The 20611-nt window shown below is 43.1% G+C and overlaps 1 protein-coding gene across 3 annotated transcripts in view; it reads left to right on the top strand.

Moving 5' to 3' along the window:
- Positions 1-20611, top strand: part of LOC117968252 (gamma-aminobutyric acid type B receptor subunit 1-like) — a 65818-nt gene that overhangs the window by 42576 nt on the left and 2631 nt on the right. For 2 of the 3 annotated variants that reach the window (XM_059010880.1, XM_059010881.1), the window contains 16 exons: positions 7560-7694; positions 9425-9595; positions 10361-10462; positions 10726-10791; positions 11449-11640; positions 12196-12441; positions 12729-12792; positions 13689-13766; positions 16572-16722; positions 17058-17190; positions 17685-17801; positions 18251-18361; positions 18827-18920; positions 19414-19541; positions 19959-20087; positions 20387-20530. In XM_059010880.1, coding sequence (XP_058866863.1) covers positions 7560-7694; positions 9425-9595; positions 10361-10462; positions 10726-10791; positions 11449-11640; positions 12196-12441; positions 12729-12792; positions 13689-13766; positions 16572-16722; positions 17058-17190; positions 17685-17801; positions 18251-18361; positions 18827-18920; positions 19414-19541; positions 19959-20087; positions 20387-20530 — 2061 coding nt within the window. The remainder of the gene's footprint in view (positions 1-7559; positions 7695-9424; positions 9596-10360; positions 10463-10725; positions 10792-11448; positions 11641-12195; positions 12442-12728; positions 12793-13688; positions 13767-16571; positions 16723-17057; positions 17191-17684; positions 17802-18250; positions 18362-18826; positions 18921-19413; positions 19542-19958; positions 20088-20386; positions 20531-20611) is intronic. The other variant, XM_059010882.1, reaches the window with a different exon arrangement.

Below are 20611 nucleotides of genomic sequence, written 5' to 3'. Positions count from 1 at the left end.
CACAGGGAATACAGATTACATGGCAATGGGTAAATTTCACGGAAATCGTGACATCTGTGATACCCGTGAAAAAATACAGCCTTATCTATCATGTGTGTTCTCTTTTATTCTCTGCGGCTTTTTTAGCTTAGAACATTATTTGCCATGCTTATCAACCTACTCAGAGTAAGACTGTTAGTTGAAACAGTTGTTTGGTACCTGGAGACAGCTGCGATGTTAGCTTTGCCTTTGAGATATCTGCATATTCCCAACGAGAAAATACAAGCAAAAAGATCTTCAGCTGAAGAAGGGGAGCCAGTAATGCTATTACTATTGCTAGTGATAAGAAAATTGATTTTGTTTAGGACTCTCAATGTATATGTGTGTACGTACAGCTATGGCCAAACGTTTCACATCCCCACATAGAATGAACTCACTTTCAAGTTTAATGAAACCTGTTGAATAATCTTATGTTAACCTACTGAATTACATACCACTTTATAATTTTCAATATGCTTCATGAAAAACTGATACAGATTGAAAAATGTGACAAGTCAAAATTTTACATGAAATACTCTACTACTATTATGGCTTCTGGTAGTCTTTTGCAATATCATTTAGTAGTTTCTTTGGTTACATGATGTTAAAAAAAAAAATCTAAATTATGTTCATATAGTATTTTTTTAATTATGTCTCAATCCTAATATTCTAGGTGATGCAACATTTGGCCATAGGTGTACACTTCCATGTGTTACTTGGTATAGAAATTCATTAGCACATGCTATTGAGATTATGAAAATCTGAGCATATAAGTGTGTCTTGATGTGTGTCCGTATGGAGAGCATTCTTAGATATAACTAGAGAATCGCTTAGCCACTTGGTTAGGTCATTCTTTATCATTACTGAGAGGGTCTGAATCCAGGGCTGTCTGTATACTGTTAGGTATTAGTCATGTTTAATTGCTGGATCTAAACCCTACCCAGACACACTTAGCAATTACATTTAATGTAACTGTATTCCGTTCACGCAAGCGCCATCAATCTGTGTGCTGTTTAACAAAAAAAAAACCTCTTTCCCCATATTCCTCCTACTCATGCACTTAAACTAATGAGAAATTTGACTTAAAACATACTGCAAAGCCAAAATGTACAGGGACATAAAAATAGGAGCACCTGCCAGAACACCGTCAGTCAAAGAAGCGACTTAGTTCAGACAACCCGATTGGATTTGGCATCGCCCCAGTGTGGGGCTTGTTCTCCAGGTATACCTAGGGTCCTTTGATTTATGAATAGTTAACTTAAGGATTAGTACAGATCAAGTCCACCCAACAATGCTTAACCCTGGTGGCTGCTTTCAAGATAGTAATGCATCCATCTACACTGCCAGCATTGAGAATGGTTTGAGGAGCAGGACAGACTTCAGGCATCTTCCATGGCCACAATGATCTCATTCGACATCCCAAACCTTACCAATTTGTGCAATTTAAACATTTTAGAGATTGAAATCCCCCTGAGAGTGGTCCCCGAGTGGCTCACCTGGTAAAAGCACAGCCACGTGGTGTATATTATTATTTGTTTATTTAGCAGACACCTTTATCCAAGGCGACCTACAGAGACTAGGGTATGTGAACTATGCATCCAGCTGCAGAGTCACTTACAATTACGTCTCACCTGAAAGACGGAGCACAAGGAGGTTAAGTGACTTGCTCAGGGTCACACAATGAGTCAGTGGCTGAGGTGGGATTTGAACCGGGGACCTCCTGGTTATAAGCCCTTTTCTTTAACCATTGGACCACACAGCCTCCTCCTATATGGTGAGTCATACAGTCAGGGGAGCGCAGGCTTGTGTTCTGGCTTTACAAAGTCGTCGGTATTTCGCTGGGGATTCCAGAGGGAGATTTGCATTGGCTCTAGTACTCCCGCGGGTCAAGGAGGAAAAACTGGCAGGGACTGTTTCTCCTCATCGTGCCCAGTGAGCTCGGGCAGACACCTGCAGGGCTGGCCTTTGTCCTCCAGAGGGCGGTAGCTCACTGACATCCGCTCTCGAGTTCCTGGGTGTAGAAGAGGAAGCTGACTTGGTTGTGGGATCGGAGGACGCCCGCTGAGCCTTCAGTTCTGAGCTAAGTGTGGAATTTCTGCAGGGGGGGGGGGGGGGGGGGGGGGGAATTGACATTCTACATTGGGGAGAAAATTGGGTGTTAAATAATTGGGTACCCTAAATAAAAAAATAAAAAAAATGAAAATAAAAACCCCTATACCATATCAAGGCTGTTATCAGGGCAAACCGTGACCCCGTATTAAGTACATGTCCAAATAAAGTGGCCAGGCAGTGGCTACCTAGCTCCAATAATAAGACATTCTTTTATTGAGATTATTAGAATCTGGGGGTATGTTTGCAGGTCAAGGGCTCTTCTTTTTCATGTTCCTTATAGGATTACTTTCTTCCTCTGTAAAAATCGCAAGCATTTTGAACGTTCCTCTCGACAATAGAAGTATATATTGCAGGCGGTCATACATACACGTGTCACACTTAGCATTGTTCCATATATCTGGTGATCTGCGTTTCCAATTGTCATGAAACTCGGTATTAACATTATTTAGCTGAAGTTATTAAGAGTAATATATTCTGAGTATATGTGGAAGTGTCTATCTGCTGTCAGTTTTGCATGGTTGTGGAGAATCGCTCATCAAATCGTGATGAAACATTTCATTGCTAATTCTTATTCTGTGTATACTGTTGATGATCTAGCAAATTTCCCATCATACTGATGGCTCTAATTAGGAATTTGCATGGTTGAGGATGGATGGTATTGACACACTTGTTCTTAATTGCATTTTGGGTTTTCTTTCACTAATTAGCTTCTCTACAATATTTGTTGTTTTTTTTTGTGTGATATTTTAAATGAATGAATTACTTTTCCTAATTAAGTTGAGCAAATTCCCTAACTGCAGTAGCTAACCGCGTTGTTGATAAATCTGTTTATCAGATAAACAGCAGTGTTATTTAGTTAATTGCTAAGTAATGACCTCCTGACTCTCTTAATAAGGTCAGCAGGTGTGTGTTTTCTTTAAATCTCCTAATTAAAAAATAAGTTTCAAGGATGTGATGAAAAACTTTGAGAATTGGAAACCAAACAGCATGAAGGATGCGTGGGTGAGAAAATTTAATTTAGTAAGCCCTGTTCATTCTACAATTAATCTCCTTGAGAGCTAATTGAACTACTTACAGCTATGGCCAGAAGTTTTGCATCACCCTATTGAATGAACTAATTTTGCTTCATCGAGTTGAATGAAACCTGCTGAATAATGTTGCGCTAACATATTGAATTACATACTGCTTTGAAGTTTTCGATATACTTAACAAAAAACTGACAGAAATGGAAAAATATGACTTTTTTTGAAATCTAACATGACACACTTCCGGTAGACTTTTGCGATATCACTTTGTAGTTGTCTTTGGTTTACATAATAAAAGATCTAAATAATGTTCAGATTATTATTATTATTATTATTATTATTATTATTATTATTATTATTATTATTATTATTATTCAATCCTAGAATTCTAGGTGATGCAAAACTTTTAACCATAGTTGTATTTATTGTTCTTTATATATATATATATATATAAATTAACCTTATGCCAGGTAGTCCAATATGCTAATTGGGGCTTGTGAATTTCTTTTAGTATGGAGTGTTATAGCATTCTGACAAGCGGCATGCTGGTTTGGACGACGGCCAACCCTACTGACAGTGGTATGGCGGGTGTTCAAATCCCAGAATTAGACAGCAGTCTTGACGGTTTCTGAATCCTACAGTTTTATGTTGTTGTCAGATAAATCTGTGTGAGTAACTTCCTTTGCTCAGGGTCGATTTACATGATGATGTTGGAGAGCAATAATGTCACGTCAAATTCAATCAAGTGATTGATCCACTGAATTAATGCTTTCAGCTGTGCAGTGTCCTGTTTGACATTGACACAGTCAGGCTAGGGGGCTGCTTACAAACAGAATCAGAGCACAAAGCTGGGCTCCAAAATCAACTAAGTAGCACTAGAAACATTTAGAAGGCTTTCTCTCTGTTAAAGGAGGGCTAATCCAAGCTTTCAAATATTATTGCATTGCTCCCGCTCCTTAAAAGAACGCTAAAGCTAAAATCAATCCTACATCCCGCTTTAAAATTTTGCATATATCTACAGCCATGGATAAAATTTTTGCATCACCTAGAATTATACAAAATAATAAATACATAAATATATATATAAAAAAAACTATTTGAACATAATTTAGATCTTCTATTTAACATCATGTAATCAAAGAAACTACAAAATGATATTGCAAAAGTCTACCGGAAGCCATCATTGTAGTACAGCATTTCATGTTAGATTTCAAAATGTCAAATTGTTTTGTTAAGTATGTGGAAAGCTACAAAGCAGTGTGTAATTCAATATGTTAACGTAACGTTATTCTGCAGGTTTCATTCGACTTTATGAAGCAGAATTTGATTAAGTCTGTAGGGTGATGCTAAACTTTTGGCCACAGCTGTAGAGAACTGCCTATCCAGCTGTGATGAAACTTGCTAAAACTCAAGTTATTGAGTGGATCTTAATCTCTGGGTATACGGAGGCTGTCAGTCTAAAAGCCACACTTAATATAGAGAAGTTGTTATTATCCTCCGCAGAGGATGTAATCCCAGAAATGGATACAGTGGAGGCAGTCGTACTTACATCACATTCTTCCATATATCTGGAGAACCGCATAGCCGATTGTTGTGAAACTTGAGAAATACTAGTTGCGAAATTCAGCATACGTTAATGATAGTATTAGATTTTTGCATGTGTCTGGAAAATCGCTTATTAAATTGTGATGAAATTGGTATTAACTTTATTAAGATATTGGGAGTATCGGATTGTGGGGACATATGCAGGTGTTGTCTGTCTGTCTGTCTGTCTGTCTGTCTGTTTGTCTGTCTGTACTTTACCGTGATACTGACTCCTCATTTGCTTACCTACTAACATCTAGGTCTTGTATGCCACTTAAGCATTTTTCATTAAACTATTTACTGTCATTTCTTATTCTATATTATACTGTACATGCTTTTGATGTATGTCATGGTCATCAACCTTTTCATCATAAGCTATCAATATTATCACTGTCTCCCACTTTTCTGCTAATAATCTTTTGGTAGTTTTTTAGATTTTAATTCTGTGTATTTAAATGATCGGTTTGAATTTCTCCTAGGTACATCACAAGAGGTGATTAGCGTAATAGTAATAAAAAAAAGATGATAAATATCAAGACAAATTTTATTTTTCATGAATATAAGTCATTTATGAATACTGGAATAGCTGTAATTGCGTTCCCTGGGATACAATTTGTTTTAAAGGGTAATGTATTCATAAATTCATCTCTTCCGACAAATCAAACACTTAGATCTGCTCAATTAAACTGAAAAGGGCACACTGGTTCCGGAAAGACATTTGTTTAGTGACCTAAATCATTGGTTGCCTAGACAGTATGGAGAAAATTCAATTTAGGGCTTAAATGAAGGTGTCTCAGTCTACATCATGTGACATATCCTAGCTCTCCTTCACACTCAGTACAGAACTGTATTCTATGATGCTCTTACACAAATCTGATCATAGGTATCATACAAGAAAAACAAGCCCTTCAGAAATCCACCATTGTCACGGCTAACAAAAACAGACTGTAGTCACGTATGTCCTAAGCCCTTATGGTATTAATACTGGTCATGGAAGGGGGCTCCCGAGTGGCGCATCCAGTAAAGGCGCTCCGCGCAGGATGTACCCTATAGCCTGGAGATCGCAGGTTCGAATCCAGGCTATGTCACAGCTGACCGTGACCGGGAGTTCCTAGGGGGCGGCGCACAATTGGCTGAGCGCTGCCCGGGTAGGGAGGGCTTAGGTCGGCAGGGGAATCCACGGCTCACCGCGCATCAGCGACCCCTGTGGCCGATAGGGCGCCTGTGGCTCTGCAGCGGAGCCGCCAGATCTGTGTTGTCCTCCGGCACTATAAGTCTGGTGGCATTGCTGTGGATCTGCAGTGCGAAAAATGACGGCTTGGCAGGAGCACGTTTCGGAGGACGCGTGTTCCAGCCTCCGTTTCCCGAGTCGGCGCGGGGGTTGTGAGCGGTGAGCCGGGGATACAGATAATAATTGGGCATGCTAAATTGGGGTGAAAATCGGGGTAAAATAATTGGCGACGACTAAATTTAAAAAAAAATAAATAAAAAAAATACTGGTCATGGAGGCGACAGAGGTCAAAGAAGCTTTTTAATACCTCCAGGATCATCGTGGACCATCGATGTAGCGTTTTATGGCTCTCTCCAGGGATTCAGATAATCTGATCAATTGCCCATCTCTGTTGTACTAGTGGCATAATAACATTCAATTTAGAATATAATGTGGGTAACTATTAAATGGTAAACATTGTTCACATTTCAAACATGGTCCGGTCTCGTCCTGATAGCGTAATGTGTTTACCAGCGTTGCCAAACAAAACGAAAATACAAAGTATTTATTTAAAAAAAAAAAAAAATCTAAATTATGACATGTCCTGAATTTTTGGCAGGTGATAGGGGCATCGGAATCAGGTTTTGCAAACTACCTGGTAGAACTGTCAGTGGATTCCGTTTTTCCTTTTGCAACAGCTATCGACGGCAACCAGGGAACATTAATAATGCTGATGATGTCATCAAAACGGCGGATTTCTGTTCTTGAACGACTGTATACCCATTCATAAAGTGCTTTGCGACAGTCACCTGTATTCTCAGATCATTTTATGAATAGCAGTATGGACAACTTCCGTTAGTTTTAAACAAAATTCATTTTATTACGACAGTCGGCAAGTACTTTTATAAATAGGGCCCCTAAAGTCTTAAATCTGTGAATGCAGAAGTTTTCCCTTTTATCTAACAGGTTGGGATTGCACACTTTTTCTATTAGAAGAATCGAAATACCAGCAAGGCTATGGCTTTCAGAGTCTAAGTGTTTTGATTCAGCTTGTTGGTAATTATAATTATTTGGGCAATTATAATCAGTAGTAGCTAATTATTAAAGTACAGCAGAACATGGAATTTCCAATGTAATTGGTTCCAGGGGTCCATCGGATATGTACAAATCTCGTATCTCAGAGGGAGTATATTGTAGTTGTTTTAGTAACATTGGGGGAATATAAATTATCAATGTCAGGTATATCAGTGCGTCTAAAACACCAAAGTATGGTACTGCACGTATACTATACAAAGAAAAGCGATGAAAACTATTGCAAAAGAAAGCACTGTAGTACAGTATTTGGTAATTTGCAAAGCATTGTGTTTTCGAGAAAGCGTGCACACAAACACAAACTGACTTTGGAGGTCGGCAACAAAAATTTGTAGCAGCATGTGTAAATGACACCTGCCAGAGGTCCATCGGTTAAGAGAAGATATCTTACAGGACTGGATGTGACAGGTTCTACTGTAGTGAGTTTTCAGAACCCTCTGTTCTAGACCAGCTTGTCCATAGTTCTGCAGTTGAGTTCTCCATCAGTATTAACCTGACTGTCTCCCCCTCTCTCTCAGTGTGACCCGGGGGAAGCCACTAAGCTGCTATATGAGCTGCTCTATAAAGACCCCATCAAGATAGTGCTGATGCCTGGTTGCAGCTCGGTCTCTACTCTGGTAGCTGAAGCTGCGAGAATGTGGAATCTCATTGTGGTGAGTGCTGCTTATGATCTCATATCTCTGATGCCATTTGAGCTAGCGCTATATTTTTCTGAACCCCGCTACTTACTCTTTAATGTCTAATAGGAGCATAAGAACATAGGAAAATGTACGAACGAGAGGAGGCCAACAAGAGAAGAAGTCTACATCCATGCTTGACTGGCTGCTGGCAGCTGATTGATCTCAGAACTTTGAAAAGTCGATTCTTAAAGGACCCCAGTGATTCAGCATCAACAACATAGCTAACCCATTCCATACCCTCCCCACTCTCAGTGTGAAGACGTGTCTCCTTCCCTCTGTCCTATTTCTATTTCATTTCCAGTGGTGTCCTCTGGTCCTGGTTTCTGTGCTGCGCTTAAAGCATTGGTTCGAGTTTGTCAACTCCTTTTAGGATTTTAAAGATTCAATCAAGACCCCTGTGATTCTTCTGTGTTGCAGGCTGAATGGATTCAGTTTCCTCAGAGACACTCTTACTCTATTTCCCCGGGGATGCTTTGTTTTTGTTCACACACACACACACAAAAAAGACCTTGAGACGCAATGAGTTTGAAATTCCTTTCTTTCTAAATCTCGTCTCGGCTATCAGTCCCTCGCACTCTTTTCCCTTCGCGCTTTCCTGCACCAGATTATTGAACGGTCATGAAGCAATTTCAGCAGCGCAATTACAGCAGATCAGGTAGAATTAATCAATTTGAACAAAATCCATACACAGCACTGCCTCGTGTTCAATCCTCTCCCTCTCAGTATCTCCCCCTTTCTGTGTCTTCTGTTCTTTTTAACTCATGGTCACAGTCAGAGATTCTGTATTTCATGGCATGACACCTAACACCCCCCAGCATCTTCTTACAGACAAATCACTTGTCTACAGGAAGAGAGAGGAACAAATCATCTCGATAGCAGTGGCGCTGATGCTTATTAGTTTTGCATTATTGGCAAGAATATAATTATCAATAATATGTTTTCAGTACTCTAAAACATCAAGCTAAACAGTAATAATAGTATGATGATAATAGATTATGGTTCTCTCTCTCTCTCTCTCTCTCTCTCTCTCTCTCTCTCTCTCTCGTACGTCTCCAGCCCTCCAGCTCTTTCAAAGCACTCGGACATCAATTGTCCACATTTCCTTAGCTGAGAATGCATATCTCCATGGAGAACATTTTTTCAATGCGGAACAATATTGGTATTTAGATATTTCCATTTCGTAGAAAGCTCAGATCGAATGGAGTTCCAAGTAGTTTCTCAGAATTTTCTGACACAGAAAAGCACACATACTTATTGTTCAGTCTGCACCTAACACATTTCTGGTGCATTTATGTGAGATTCTCTCTCACTTTCCCTTTCTCTCTGTCTCTCTTCTCCAGCTACCCAGCCCTCTCTAATTAGCAGCACCTCCCCATGTTGTCTCACTCTCGATCTCGCTCCCCCTATCTCTTCTCCAGCTCTCGTACGGCTCCAGCTCCCCAGCCCTCTCTAATTAGCAGCACCTCCCCATGTTGTCTCACTCTCGCTCTCGCTCTCCCTATCTCTTCTCCAGCTCTCGTACGGCTCCAGCTCCCCAGCCCTCTCTAATCAGCAGCACCTCCCCGTGTTGTTTCACTCTCGCTCTCGCTCTCCCTATCTCTTCTCCAGCTCTCGTACGGCTCCAGCTCCCCAGCCCTCTCTAATCAGCAGCACCTCCCCGTGTTGTTTCACTCTCGCTCTCGCTCTCCCTATCTCTTCTCCAGCTCTCGTACGGCTCCAGCTCCCCAGCCCTCTCTAACCGGCAGCGCTTCCCCACGTTCTTCCGCACTCACCCCTCGGCCACGCTGCACAACCCCACCCGAGTGCAGCTCTTCAAGAAGTGGAACTGGAGCAAGATCGCCACCATTCAGCAGACGACAGAAGTCTTCACTTCAGTGAGTGTGTCTCTGTCTACTATTACCAGCACAAGCAACATTATCACTGGTTCCCCTTTAATGGAATGATACCCAAGGGTTAAAAATCCATTGTATTAACTTGTAATAGCACCAGCAACATTATCTCTGTTCCCCCCTTTAAAGGGTACATAAGGACCTTTTTATTTTATTGTGTTATGTGTTGTTTTTTACATTTTGACCACTTTTTTAAACATTTAAATTGCATTCCCTGCCTCAAGATGGCTTCTCATGTAGCCGCATGGACTTCTCAGAACTAAATTTCCCATCATCCTCCTGCTCACATATGTAACTGAGATGGATTTACCAGTGAGCAGGAGGGTGATGGGAAATGTAGTTCTGAGAGGTTCGTGCGGGTATATGTTAACTACTGTAACATATCCAAAAATGGTGCTCCAGTCTGTATTGCAAAGGTTACAGCATTGTACATAAAAGTAATTTTGCAAGATTTGAGCAGCTCAGCTTCGCCTAAACTGCACGAAATGGCATCAATTTTAAAAATAAGATATCCTACACACAAAGCATTAACTGATAGTATTACACTGCAACACAAAATTACCGAACCCTAAACAAAGTGGAAAATTGCTTGACATATCATTGATTGATAAGGGTGAGATTTTAGTTACTGATGTCGCCTCACTCTCTCTCTCTCTCTCTCTCTCTCTCTCTCTCTCTCTCTCTCTCTCTCTCTCTCTCTCTCTCTCTCTCTCTCTCTCTCTCTCCCCCTCTCTCTCTCTCTCTCTGCAGACTCTAGATGATTTGGAGGACAGGGTGAAGAAGGCAGGGATTGAACTCAGTGTCAGACAGAGCTTCCTCTCAGACCCTGCAGTGGCTGTGAAGAATCTCAAGGTAACTCGATTCAATCCATACCTATTACCTGAGTATAGGAGCACATTAAAAAGTAGCTCCATAGAGGGGTCCCTGATTCGCTCACCTGATAAAAGCATGGCCCTGTGGTGTGCAGGGTGAGTCATGCAGCCAATGCACTGTTCAGTAATAAAAAACAGAACTACAGTCAGGATGGCGACACCCATAGAAGCCCTAGCATGTTTGTAGTTTTTGTTGTTCAGCTAATTCACAACACAACTCTCTCTCTCTCTTTCCTGTTCTAGCGACAAGACGCCCGGATAATCGTGGGACTGTTTTATGAAACAGAAGCTCGCAAAGTGTTCTGTGAGGTATGAATGATGAGTTTGCAATCATTCTGAGTGCTTCTTGATGCAGTTAATTAACTGCTGTGTCATTTTGAGTTCAGGAGCCTCTCTTCCTTTCTAGTTGATTGCCATAGATATCCCAGGCTAGATCTGACAATGGATCAAGTTTCATTTTGCATTGCTGGCAGTACACAGCTTTGCACTAGATGGCGCTGGCTTTTTACCTCTATAAAGTATTTACTTCTAAAAAATGTCCATGGTGTGCAACCAAAACTGAAGATCAGCTTCTAAATGCACCTTAACATTTATATATTGCAATAATGATTACAAACATATACAATACATTTTGAAATCCATAAGAATCAGATTTATACTGTGGGAAACTGTCTTAGTAATGTTTGGTGCAACTGTATAACAAAAATGTTACTCTTAATGGTTTGAGAGCCTTTTAAAAAGCCCCCAGGATGTGACGACTGAAACAGTTAAGCAAAGGGAATCTAAACAAGAAGAGGAACACATCAGTTAAGATTGCTCTACTATTTCATACTGATACCCACTTTTTATATATTAGGAAATGTACAATGTGCTTGGTGCTTATTGGCAATACTGCCTGTCTAAATTCTGTCAGGCTGTGACTCCTCCAAGGTCCCAGAATTCCTCAGTGCTATGTCTTGCCTCCAGGTTTTCAAGGAGAAGCTTTATGGTAAGAAGTACGTCTGGTTTCTGATTGGCTGGTACGCAGACAACTGGTTTAAGATCAATGACCCGTCAATCAACTGCACAGTGGAGAACATGACCGAGGCTGTGGAGGGTCACGTGACCACGGAGATTGTGATGCTGAATCCCGAGATTGTACGTGGAGTGTCTGACCTGGTGAGCAACTCGTCTTAAATGAGAACTGCTGGAAACTCAAACTGCCATTCACTGTGCACACCATTCTCAGTGAGTTATTGTGAATGGATTATTATCTGTGGATTATTCTCAGTGGGTTATTGTGGATGGATTATTCTGAATTTATGCACTATCGCAAAAAGGAATATTCTTAATTGATTATAAAAAGTGGTTGGAGACCCTGCATTGGATTTAGGGCAGCAGTGTGGAGTAGTGGTTAGGGCTCTGGACTCTTGACCGGAGGGTCGTTGGTTCAATCCCAGGTGGGGGGGACACTGCTGCTGTACCCTTGAGCAAGGTACTTCACCTAGATTGCTCTAGTAAAAACCCAACTTTATAAATGGGTAATTGTATGTAAAAAATAATGTGATATCTTGTAACAATTGTAAGTTGCCCTGGATAAGGGTGTCTGCTAAGAAAATAATATTATTAATTAATTAATTAATTAATTAATTAATTAATTAATTAATTAATTTATCAGGCTGCTACCTAGAAGTGCTTTGTGAAAGCAGCCCATTGTTTCTTGTCTCTTTGCAGACCTCCGAGGATTTCCTGGATAAGATGATGGCTCGCCTGGGGGTGATGAACCCCGAGGAGACCGGGGGGTTCCAGGAGGCTCCACTGGCTTACGACGCAGTGTGGGCCCTCGCCCTGGCACTCAACAAGACCGCCGGGGAGCTGGCAAAGAGGGGACTACGGCTGGAAGACTTCAACTACAACAACAAGAACATCACGGGAGAGATCTACAAGGCCATGAACACCTCCTCCTTCATGGGGGTCTCTGTGAGTCTCTGTCCTTCACCCGCGCTCTCTAACCCTAACCCTTGCTCTCTCTACCCCTCACCCTCGTTCTCTCTACCCCTCACTCGCTCCCTCCTCAACTAAAACAACAAGAACATCACGGGAGAGATCTACAAAGCCATGAACACCTTCTCCTTCATGGGGGTCTCTGTGGGTCTCTCTCCCCTCCTCACCCTCGCTCTCTACCCCTCACCTTCGTTCTCTCTACCCCTCACCCTCGCTCTCTTTACCCCTCGCTCTCTCTACCCCTATCTCTCTGTCTCTTGCAGGGTCACGTTGTGTTTGATGCCCAGGGTTCTCGAATGGCCTTGACTCTGATTGAGCAGCTACAAGGTAGGTCTCCTTCATCACATACAGTGCTCCCTCGCTATGAAGCTCTCGGCTATAACATGCTTCAGATATAACGCTCCTACAGCATGTCCCCCAATTCCCTATACTAGTGATTCATGCAATATTTCTACAGTAAATACAGTACCAGTGTTCAAACTGTAAACAAATTCTCAGTCTAACTTCAGTTTCTGTCTCTCCCTTTTGATACAGTATCTGATCTGAAGAAAAGCTGCTCTGGTACTTTTATAACACAGACATTTTATTCAGCATTCCTTTTATAACTAAGTAAATATTAGGCCTGTTACGTGGTTATCTTTCCTAATGTATTTACTTTTTTGCTGCGAGAGGAGCTGCAGCTTTCTCCGGGAGACCAGATGCTTTCAGCTTCGCTTCATCCCCCGCTCCGGCAGCTGAACCCGGGGCGAGCCCATTCCCTCTTCCCCTCTCCCGACCCGCTCTCCTTCTCGCACTTGGTTTGCTTGTCTGTCGCTTCGAACTGAACTCCAACCGCCGTTTAGACAGGCTATTTATAGTTTAAAAACTGCTAATTAAAATGATCCACCAGTGAGAATGTTACCTTTTTTTTGTAAAAAAAAAAAAACTTAGCGTTGATTACATGGTGCTTTATGCATGGTTAATTCATGGAAAGTTACATTTTTGCTTTATAGAGAGGGAGTTATTTTACTTTGTATTTTAGTATATGTGTGTTGTTATGTGTCCCACAGCGCCCCCTACCCCCTCCCCTGTTTATACCGCTCATAGTGTGTGTCCCCCGAGACCCGCGTTATAGTGAGGGAGCACTGTACATATATATATACTAGGAATTGGACGAGCAGTGATGGGCAAAATGGCCTCCTCTTGTTCATAACATTTCTTCTCTTCTAACATTGCGTCCACAGGTGGAATTTACAAGAAAATAGGATACTTTGACAGTTCCAAAGGAAATCTCACCTGGTATGGAAATGACAAGTGGATTGGTAAGAAAAACAACTCTTTCCTTTCAGGCTCTTATTGTACCTTGTATCTGGTGCAATGTAGATCAGTTCAACCGTGTAAAACTATAGATATTGAAACTCTACAGGTGACAGGAGAGGCTAGTGAGTTAGCCCGCTGTCTGTTTGTTTGTCTCTGTGCCACCTATCCCCCCAGTATGGAACACAGGCAGGAATGAGAGGCTAGTGAGTTAGCCCGCTGTCTGTCGGTCTCACCTTACTCCCCTGCAGTTTGAGATTCTATTAAAAGGAAGCCTATAGATGAGCTCTTTGTAGCTTGCTGGGGAGCTGACCTTTTTGTAAGGGTCTCCTGCTGTCTGTGGAAGGGTGAACAGCTTGATTTCATCTGGGTGAGGGAGAGGGGCAGGGGGAGATGGAGAGGGGAAGGGAGAGGAGGGAGGGAGGGGGGATTAGGGAGAGGAGGGGGAAGGGGTTAGGGAGAGGAGGGAGGGGGCAGGGGGAGATGGAAAGGGGAAGGGAGAGGAGGGAGGGAGGTTAGGGAGAGGAGGGAGGGGGGATTAGCGAGAGGAGGGAGGGGAGTGTTAGGGAGAGGAGGGAGGAGTGGTTAGGGAGAGGAGGGAGAGGGGCAGGGGGAGGAGGGAGAGGGGAAGGGAGAGGAGGGAGGGGGGTTAGGGAGAGGAGGGAGGAGGGGTTAGGGAGAGGAGGGAGGGGGGCAGGGGGAGGAGGGAGGGGGGTGTTAGGGAGAGGAGGGAAGGGGGTTAGGGAGAGGAGGGAGGGGGGTGTTAGGGAGAGGAGGGAGGGGGGATTAGGGAGAGGAGGGAGGGGAGTGTTAGGGAGAGGAGGGGGAAGGGGTTAGGGAGAGGTGGGAGAGGGGCAGGGGGAGATGGAGAGGGGAAGGGAGAGGAGGGAGGGGGTAGGGAGAGGAGGGAGGAGAGGTTAGGGAGAGGAGGGAGGAGGGTGTTAGGGAGAGGAGGAAGGGGGATTAGGGAGAGGAGGGAGGGGGGGTGTTAGGGAGAGGAGGGAGGGGGTTAGGGTGAGGAGGGAGGGGGGTGTTAGGGTGAGGAGGGAGGGGGGGTTAGGGAGAGGAAGGAGAGGGGGTGTTAGGGAGAGGAGGGAGGGGGGGTTAGGGAGAGGAAGGAGAGGGGGTGTTAGGGAGAGGAGGGAGGGGGGGTGTTAGGGAGAGGAGGGAGAGGGGGTGTTAGGGTGAGGAGGGAGGGGGGGTGTTAGGGTGAGGAGGGAGGGAGGGTGTTAGGGAGAGGAGGGAGGGGGATGTTAGGGAGAGGAAGGCGTGGGGGTTAGGGAGAGGAAGGAGAGGGGGTCTTAGGGAGGGGAGGGGAGGGGGTGAGGATGAGGGGGGTGATGGAGGGGAGGGGTTGAGGGTGAGGGGTGATGGAGAGGAGGGGGAGAGGGAAAAGGAGGTAGAGGGGAATGGAGATGAGGTCTGGGTGAGAGCATAAAGAAAGGAGAGTGAGGAGTAGGCGGAGGGAGAGAGGTAGGGAGACATTTGCACAGTCTACCGCAAGCCATAATAGCAGTACAGTTTCGAAATGCTACATTTTTCAATGTGTCTGTTTTTCATTAAGTATATGGAAAACTACAAAGCAGTATGTGATTCAATATGTTAACATAACATTGTTCAGCAGGTTTCATTCGACTTTATGAAGCAAAATGAGTTAATTCTATAGGGTGATGCAAAACGTTTGGCCATAGCTGTACACACAACGTATTACCTTACACTGTAGCTATCCAAACTCACTTGAAGACACTACACAGTAAGTCTTAACTTTTTACAAAGCAGTCAGTACAGAGCTAGTCCCTTCTGACAGGATCACTGGGTATAGAGAACTGCATTCTTCACATCCTGGTTTTTATTTTTTTTATTTTTAATTCCTCCAGTACAGTATCCTATGCTTAACAAAATAATGTATCTGTGTTGTAGTATGTCAAAATAAACAAACAAACAAAGAAACCGATTCTGTCACTAACTCTTGAGGTTAATCTATTACCTAGAGAAATGACACACTGATTAGTGTATCAATAATGCCTATACAGAAAACTAAGCAGCTCTTTACCAACAAAATAAGCTTGACTGTTTTTCTCGCTCTCTCTGTTGCTGTGGAAACAACTTCATCTCCCCTCTCTGCTCTGGTTGCCGGGGTAACCACTCTTGAGCTGCTGCTGCAGTGCCTGCTGGGAGCCAGGTCGTCATGGAAACCTGTGTCCTATAGAGCATTGAAGGACAGCAAGTGCAGGGAGAGAGAGGAGGAGAGTGGGAGGAGAGGAGAGAGAAATTAGGGCAAAGAGGGGGAGAAGTGTACATGTATTATTTATTCTGTTTTCTGTACATTTTTATATATTTTCGTAATAATGTTTTCTTATTTATTTTAATTTGGTTTTCCATTAGAAGTGTCCATTTATTTAATGGCATATCTTTTTTGTATCCTCTGTGAAAAAGATCAATATAACCAAGGTTCAGACCTTCATTTAAAACTTGTCCAGTTTAGGACATGGCTTTGTACAACATAAAGCAAAATAATGCTTCTCTTCAAATTCCTTGCAGTTGGCTGACCTCTTGTGGTAATCAATGGAACTACACTATTAAACCAAATTCATCGACTAACTTCACCCACCTGTTAAGATCACAATTTCTTGGTCCATTGAATACTGTGGCCCTAATACTGAAGGTCTATTAACACTGAAGTCAATGGAACTGAGACTGTGGCCTTTAAATAAGGTTTCAACTATAGTGCTGTATGTCATACACATCCAAAGTAGCTTTTGCTAGAATATTTGAAACATGGATTTTTTCTTCTGTCCCTTTTTGTCCAGGTGGGAGTCCTCCTGCTGACCGGACAGAGCTCATTGTGGAATACCGGTTCCTATCGCAGAAGCTTTTTGTGTCTGTGGCCGTGTTCGCAGGCTTTGGAATTCTGTTTGGAATAATCTGCCTCACTTTCAACATCTACAACAGCAGCGTGCGGTGAGCCTGTTTTTATATAGGCGGGTGTGTAGCTACAACCATGGCCACTTTATTAGGACCTGTGCTTAACTCGCTGAGATCCGCTCTCGAGTTCCTGGGTGTGGAAGAGGAAGCTGGCTCAGTCGTGGGATCAGAGGACACCCGCTGAGCCTTCAGTTCTCCTGAGCTGTGTGGGGAATCACTGCGATGAGGGGGAAAATAACTGGACATTTTAAACTGGGGGAAAATCAGGGCTAAAATAATTGGGCACTCTAAATTCTTTTTTAGAACCAGGCACTTTGTGACATCACCACTGGGAACACTGATCTTGTTTGTGTTTCTATGTTTTTATCCAGGTACATCCAGAACTCCCAGCCCTATCTCAACAACATGACTGCAGTGGGCTGTATGCTAGCCCTGGCTGCTGTCTTTCCACTAGGATTAGACAGGAAACACATTGCCCAGGGCCAGTTCCCCTTCATCTGCCAGGTGAGAGGGATGGGGACGGGTGCCTTAGCTTCAGGTCTCTTTCATTTCGTATGCCTTACTTAGGAAGGAAGTTGTCAGATGCTGGGTTATTCTGTTGCTCCCTTCTTGAGTTATCATTTCTCTCTAAACCTGCCTTTACCTGGCTTTCAGCTTGTCTGGAGAATCCTAAGTGCCGGGAACAAACAGCCTTCCTCATTCCATTCAAATCAGGTGACTCTATGGAGATTAAGTGGGGCGAACGGAGTTGAAAGGTCACATTGTCACCTGATCTGAATGGCATATAGGATTCTCCAGGCAAGCTCAAGGCCAGGTAAAGGGAGTTCCAATGATAATGACTCAGTGTGACCCAGAACCTCTCAGAATGAGTGCTGAAACCATTAAAAAGCTGCTTAGATGCTTCCTCTTTGAAGAAAGGAGCTCTAGTAAATGTATATCACACATGAGAAGGGGTGGATGGGTGTTACTGCCGTGCTTGTCCTCTCTCCTGTCTCCAGGCTCGTCTCTGGTTGTTAGGACTGGGGTTCAGCCTGGCTTACGGCAGCATGTTCACAAAGATCTGGTGGGTCCACACGGTCTTCACAAAGAAGGATGAGAAAAAGGACAAGCGCAAGGTAATTCAGAGGACTGGGGGACTGGACTGAGCTGAATTTAATGAACGTAATGAAACCAAACTGAACACGAAACTTAACTTGAGCAAAACTGAATGAATACAAATTGTATTCTGAATTAAATGAAACTAAAAAAAACTCAGTTAAATGCAATTTAATTTGAACTAAACCAAACTAAACCGAATTTGAACTGAATTTGAACACAACACGAACTGAGTTTAAACTGAATTCAAACTGAATTGATCTGAGTTTGATCTAAGATAAATGGAATGTGAGCTGAACTTGAACTAAACTAAACAGCATTTTAGTGACATTAAGTAAAAAAAAAAATGAATAGAATTTGAACGGAATTTAAGCTGAATTTGGACTGGAAGTTGAGCTGAAAACCAAACCAAATCAAAGCTTAACAGATGTTGACACTTGAAGGGTGAATTGCCGGTCCTGTTTCTCAGCAGCACTTGGAGCCCTGGAAGCTCTACGCTACAGTTGGGGTGCTGTTGGCCATAGATATCCTGTCTCTGATGATCTGGCAGATTGTGGATCCCCTTCACATCACTGTAGAGGTATGGAGAGAATGGCTAGCAGGGCCGATAGGGCATAAGAAAAACACAGTACTAAATAGAGAGTTACCAGCAGCAGCTTATATAGCAATCCTAATCTAGATGCCAAAATAGGACTTGTTTGTAATATGTATTTTAGGACATGCATCATTTTTTTATGTTTAATACATACACATACATTTTTAAAATACATTATTGGCATGATTTGAATACATCTCTTATTGGCTTTATTAACATAATATCTCTCTCTCTCTCTCTCTCTCTCTCTCTCTCTCTCTCTCTCTATCTCTCTCTCTCTCTATCTATCTATCTATCTCTCTCTCTCTCTCTCTCTCTCTCTCTCTATCTATCTATCTCTCTCTCTCTCTCTATCTCTATCTATCTATCTATCTCTCTCTCTCTCTCTCTCTATCTCTCTCTCTCTCTCTCTCTCTCTCTCTCTCTCTTTCTCTCTCTTCCTCCCTCCAGGAGTTCACTAAAGAGGCACCCAAAGGTGATCTCGATGTGTTGATCCAGCCTTTACTTGAGCACTGCAACTCAGAGAAGATGAACACATGGCTGGGTGAGTTGAGCAAACCCTGCCCTGCTATTCAGTCCTGGGCCTCCCTCTCTCTGTACAGAGACTGTCAGTTGCGTCACTGAATGGTGATTGCTTTATGATATCCTTTTGGGCACTGGGCTGTTATTGTGTACAGTACAGTGATATGTTCCTGACTGTTTCAGTACTATAGTGCTAAGTCTCAGTACAGCGTTATCTTCCTGTCTGTTTCTGTACTCAATTGCACTGTCTCAATAGAGTGATATGTTCCTGTCTGTTTATGTACTGTATTGCACTGTCTCAGTACAGTGATATGTTCCAGTATGTTTCATTGCGCTGTCTCAGTACAGTGTTATGTTCCAGTATGTTTCTATGTTGTATTGCGCTGTCTCAGTACAGTGTTATGTTCCAGTATGTTCCAGTATGTTTCATTGCGCTGTCTCAGTACAGTGTTATGTTCCAGTATGTTTCTATGTTGTATTGCACTGTCTCAGTACATTGAAATGTCTCCTCTCAGGCGTGGTGTATGGATACAAGGGCCTGCTGCTTCTGCTGGGAATCTTTCTGGCTTACGAGACCAAGAGTGTGTCCACTGAGAAAATCAATGACCACCGCGCTGTTGGCATGGCCATCTACAACGTAGCGGTCAGTCTGTGCGTCTGTCTGTCTGACTGTCTGTCTCAGTCTCTGTCTTGGCTAGCTAGATATATAGCAATTTTATTAGCTAGGTAGTTAGCTTGTTAGTATGTTTAGTTAGCAGGATAGTAGTTAGATAGTGAGATAGGCACGAGTTACTGTCTGTCAAGTAAGCAAACTAGTTGGATAACAAGTTAGCTAGCTAGCTAGTTAGTGAAATACTGCTGTAGCTAGTTAGCTAGATCGTTGGCTGGTTAACTAGTTTGTAAGCTAGTCAGTCAGTTGACTAGTTAGTTAGATTTAGTAATCTAGTTTGTGCGTCCTCACTTGTTTAGTTAGCTGGTTAGATAGTTCATTTGCTAGTTAACTTGTTAAGCTGTCTTTGAGATATTAGTGGAAATTCTTTCTCTCTGTCTCTCTCTGTAGGTCCTGTGTATGATCACAGCCCCAGTCACAATGATCCTGAACAGTCAGCAGGACGCAGCTTTTGCCTTTGCAGCGCTGGCTATCATCTTCTCAGTCTACATCACCCTAGTCGTGCTCTTTGTTCCCAAGGTAAGACTAGACCACCCTGACAGCTCAGCAAACAAAGAGGCTTCTCAGAGTCTAAACCCAGGGTGATGCAAGCAAATAGACACTCAGATTATATTGTAAACTGAACAGGACCAAAATATGATCCTTTCCTCTCCTTCTTTGTCATCCTTTCTCCTTTTCCTCTTCCTACATCCCTCCCTCCATCTCCCATCTCCACCATTTCCTTGCACCCTCTCTCCCCTTCTTTCCCCTCTCCCCCTCTCTCTCTCTCCTCTCTCCCCCTCTTTCCTCTCTCTCCCCCTCTCCCCCTCTCCTCTCAGATGAGGCGCTTGATCACTCGAGGAGAGTGGCAGTCTGAGCAGCAGGACACCATGCGCACCGGCTCCTCCACCAACAACAATGATGAGGAGAAATCCAGACAGCTGGAGAAAGAGAACCGCGAGCTGGAGAAGATCATAGCAGAGGTGAGGGGGCGAGGGAGAGGGGAGAGAGGGCAGAGATGGGAGAGGAGACATGGGAGGGAAAGAGAACCACGAACTGGAGAC

The sequence above is a fragment of the Acipenser ruthenus genome, chromosome 41 (genome assembly GCF_902713425.1).
Source record: "Acipenser ruthenus chromosome 41, fAciRut3.2 maternal haplotype, whole genome shotgun sequence".
NCBI lineage: Eukaryota > Metazoa > Chordata > Actinopteri > Acipenseriformes > Acipenseridae > Acipenser > Acipenser ruthenus.
Note: the sequence above shows the minus strand (reverse complement) of the source record. Positions and strands in the feature narration are given on the sequence as shown.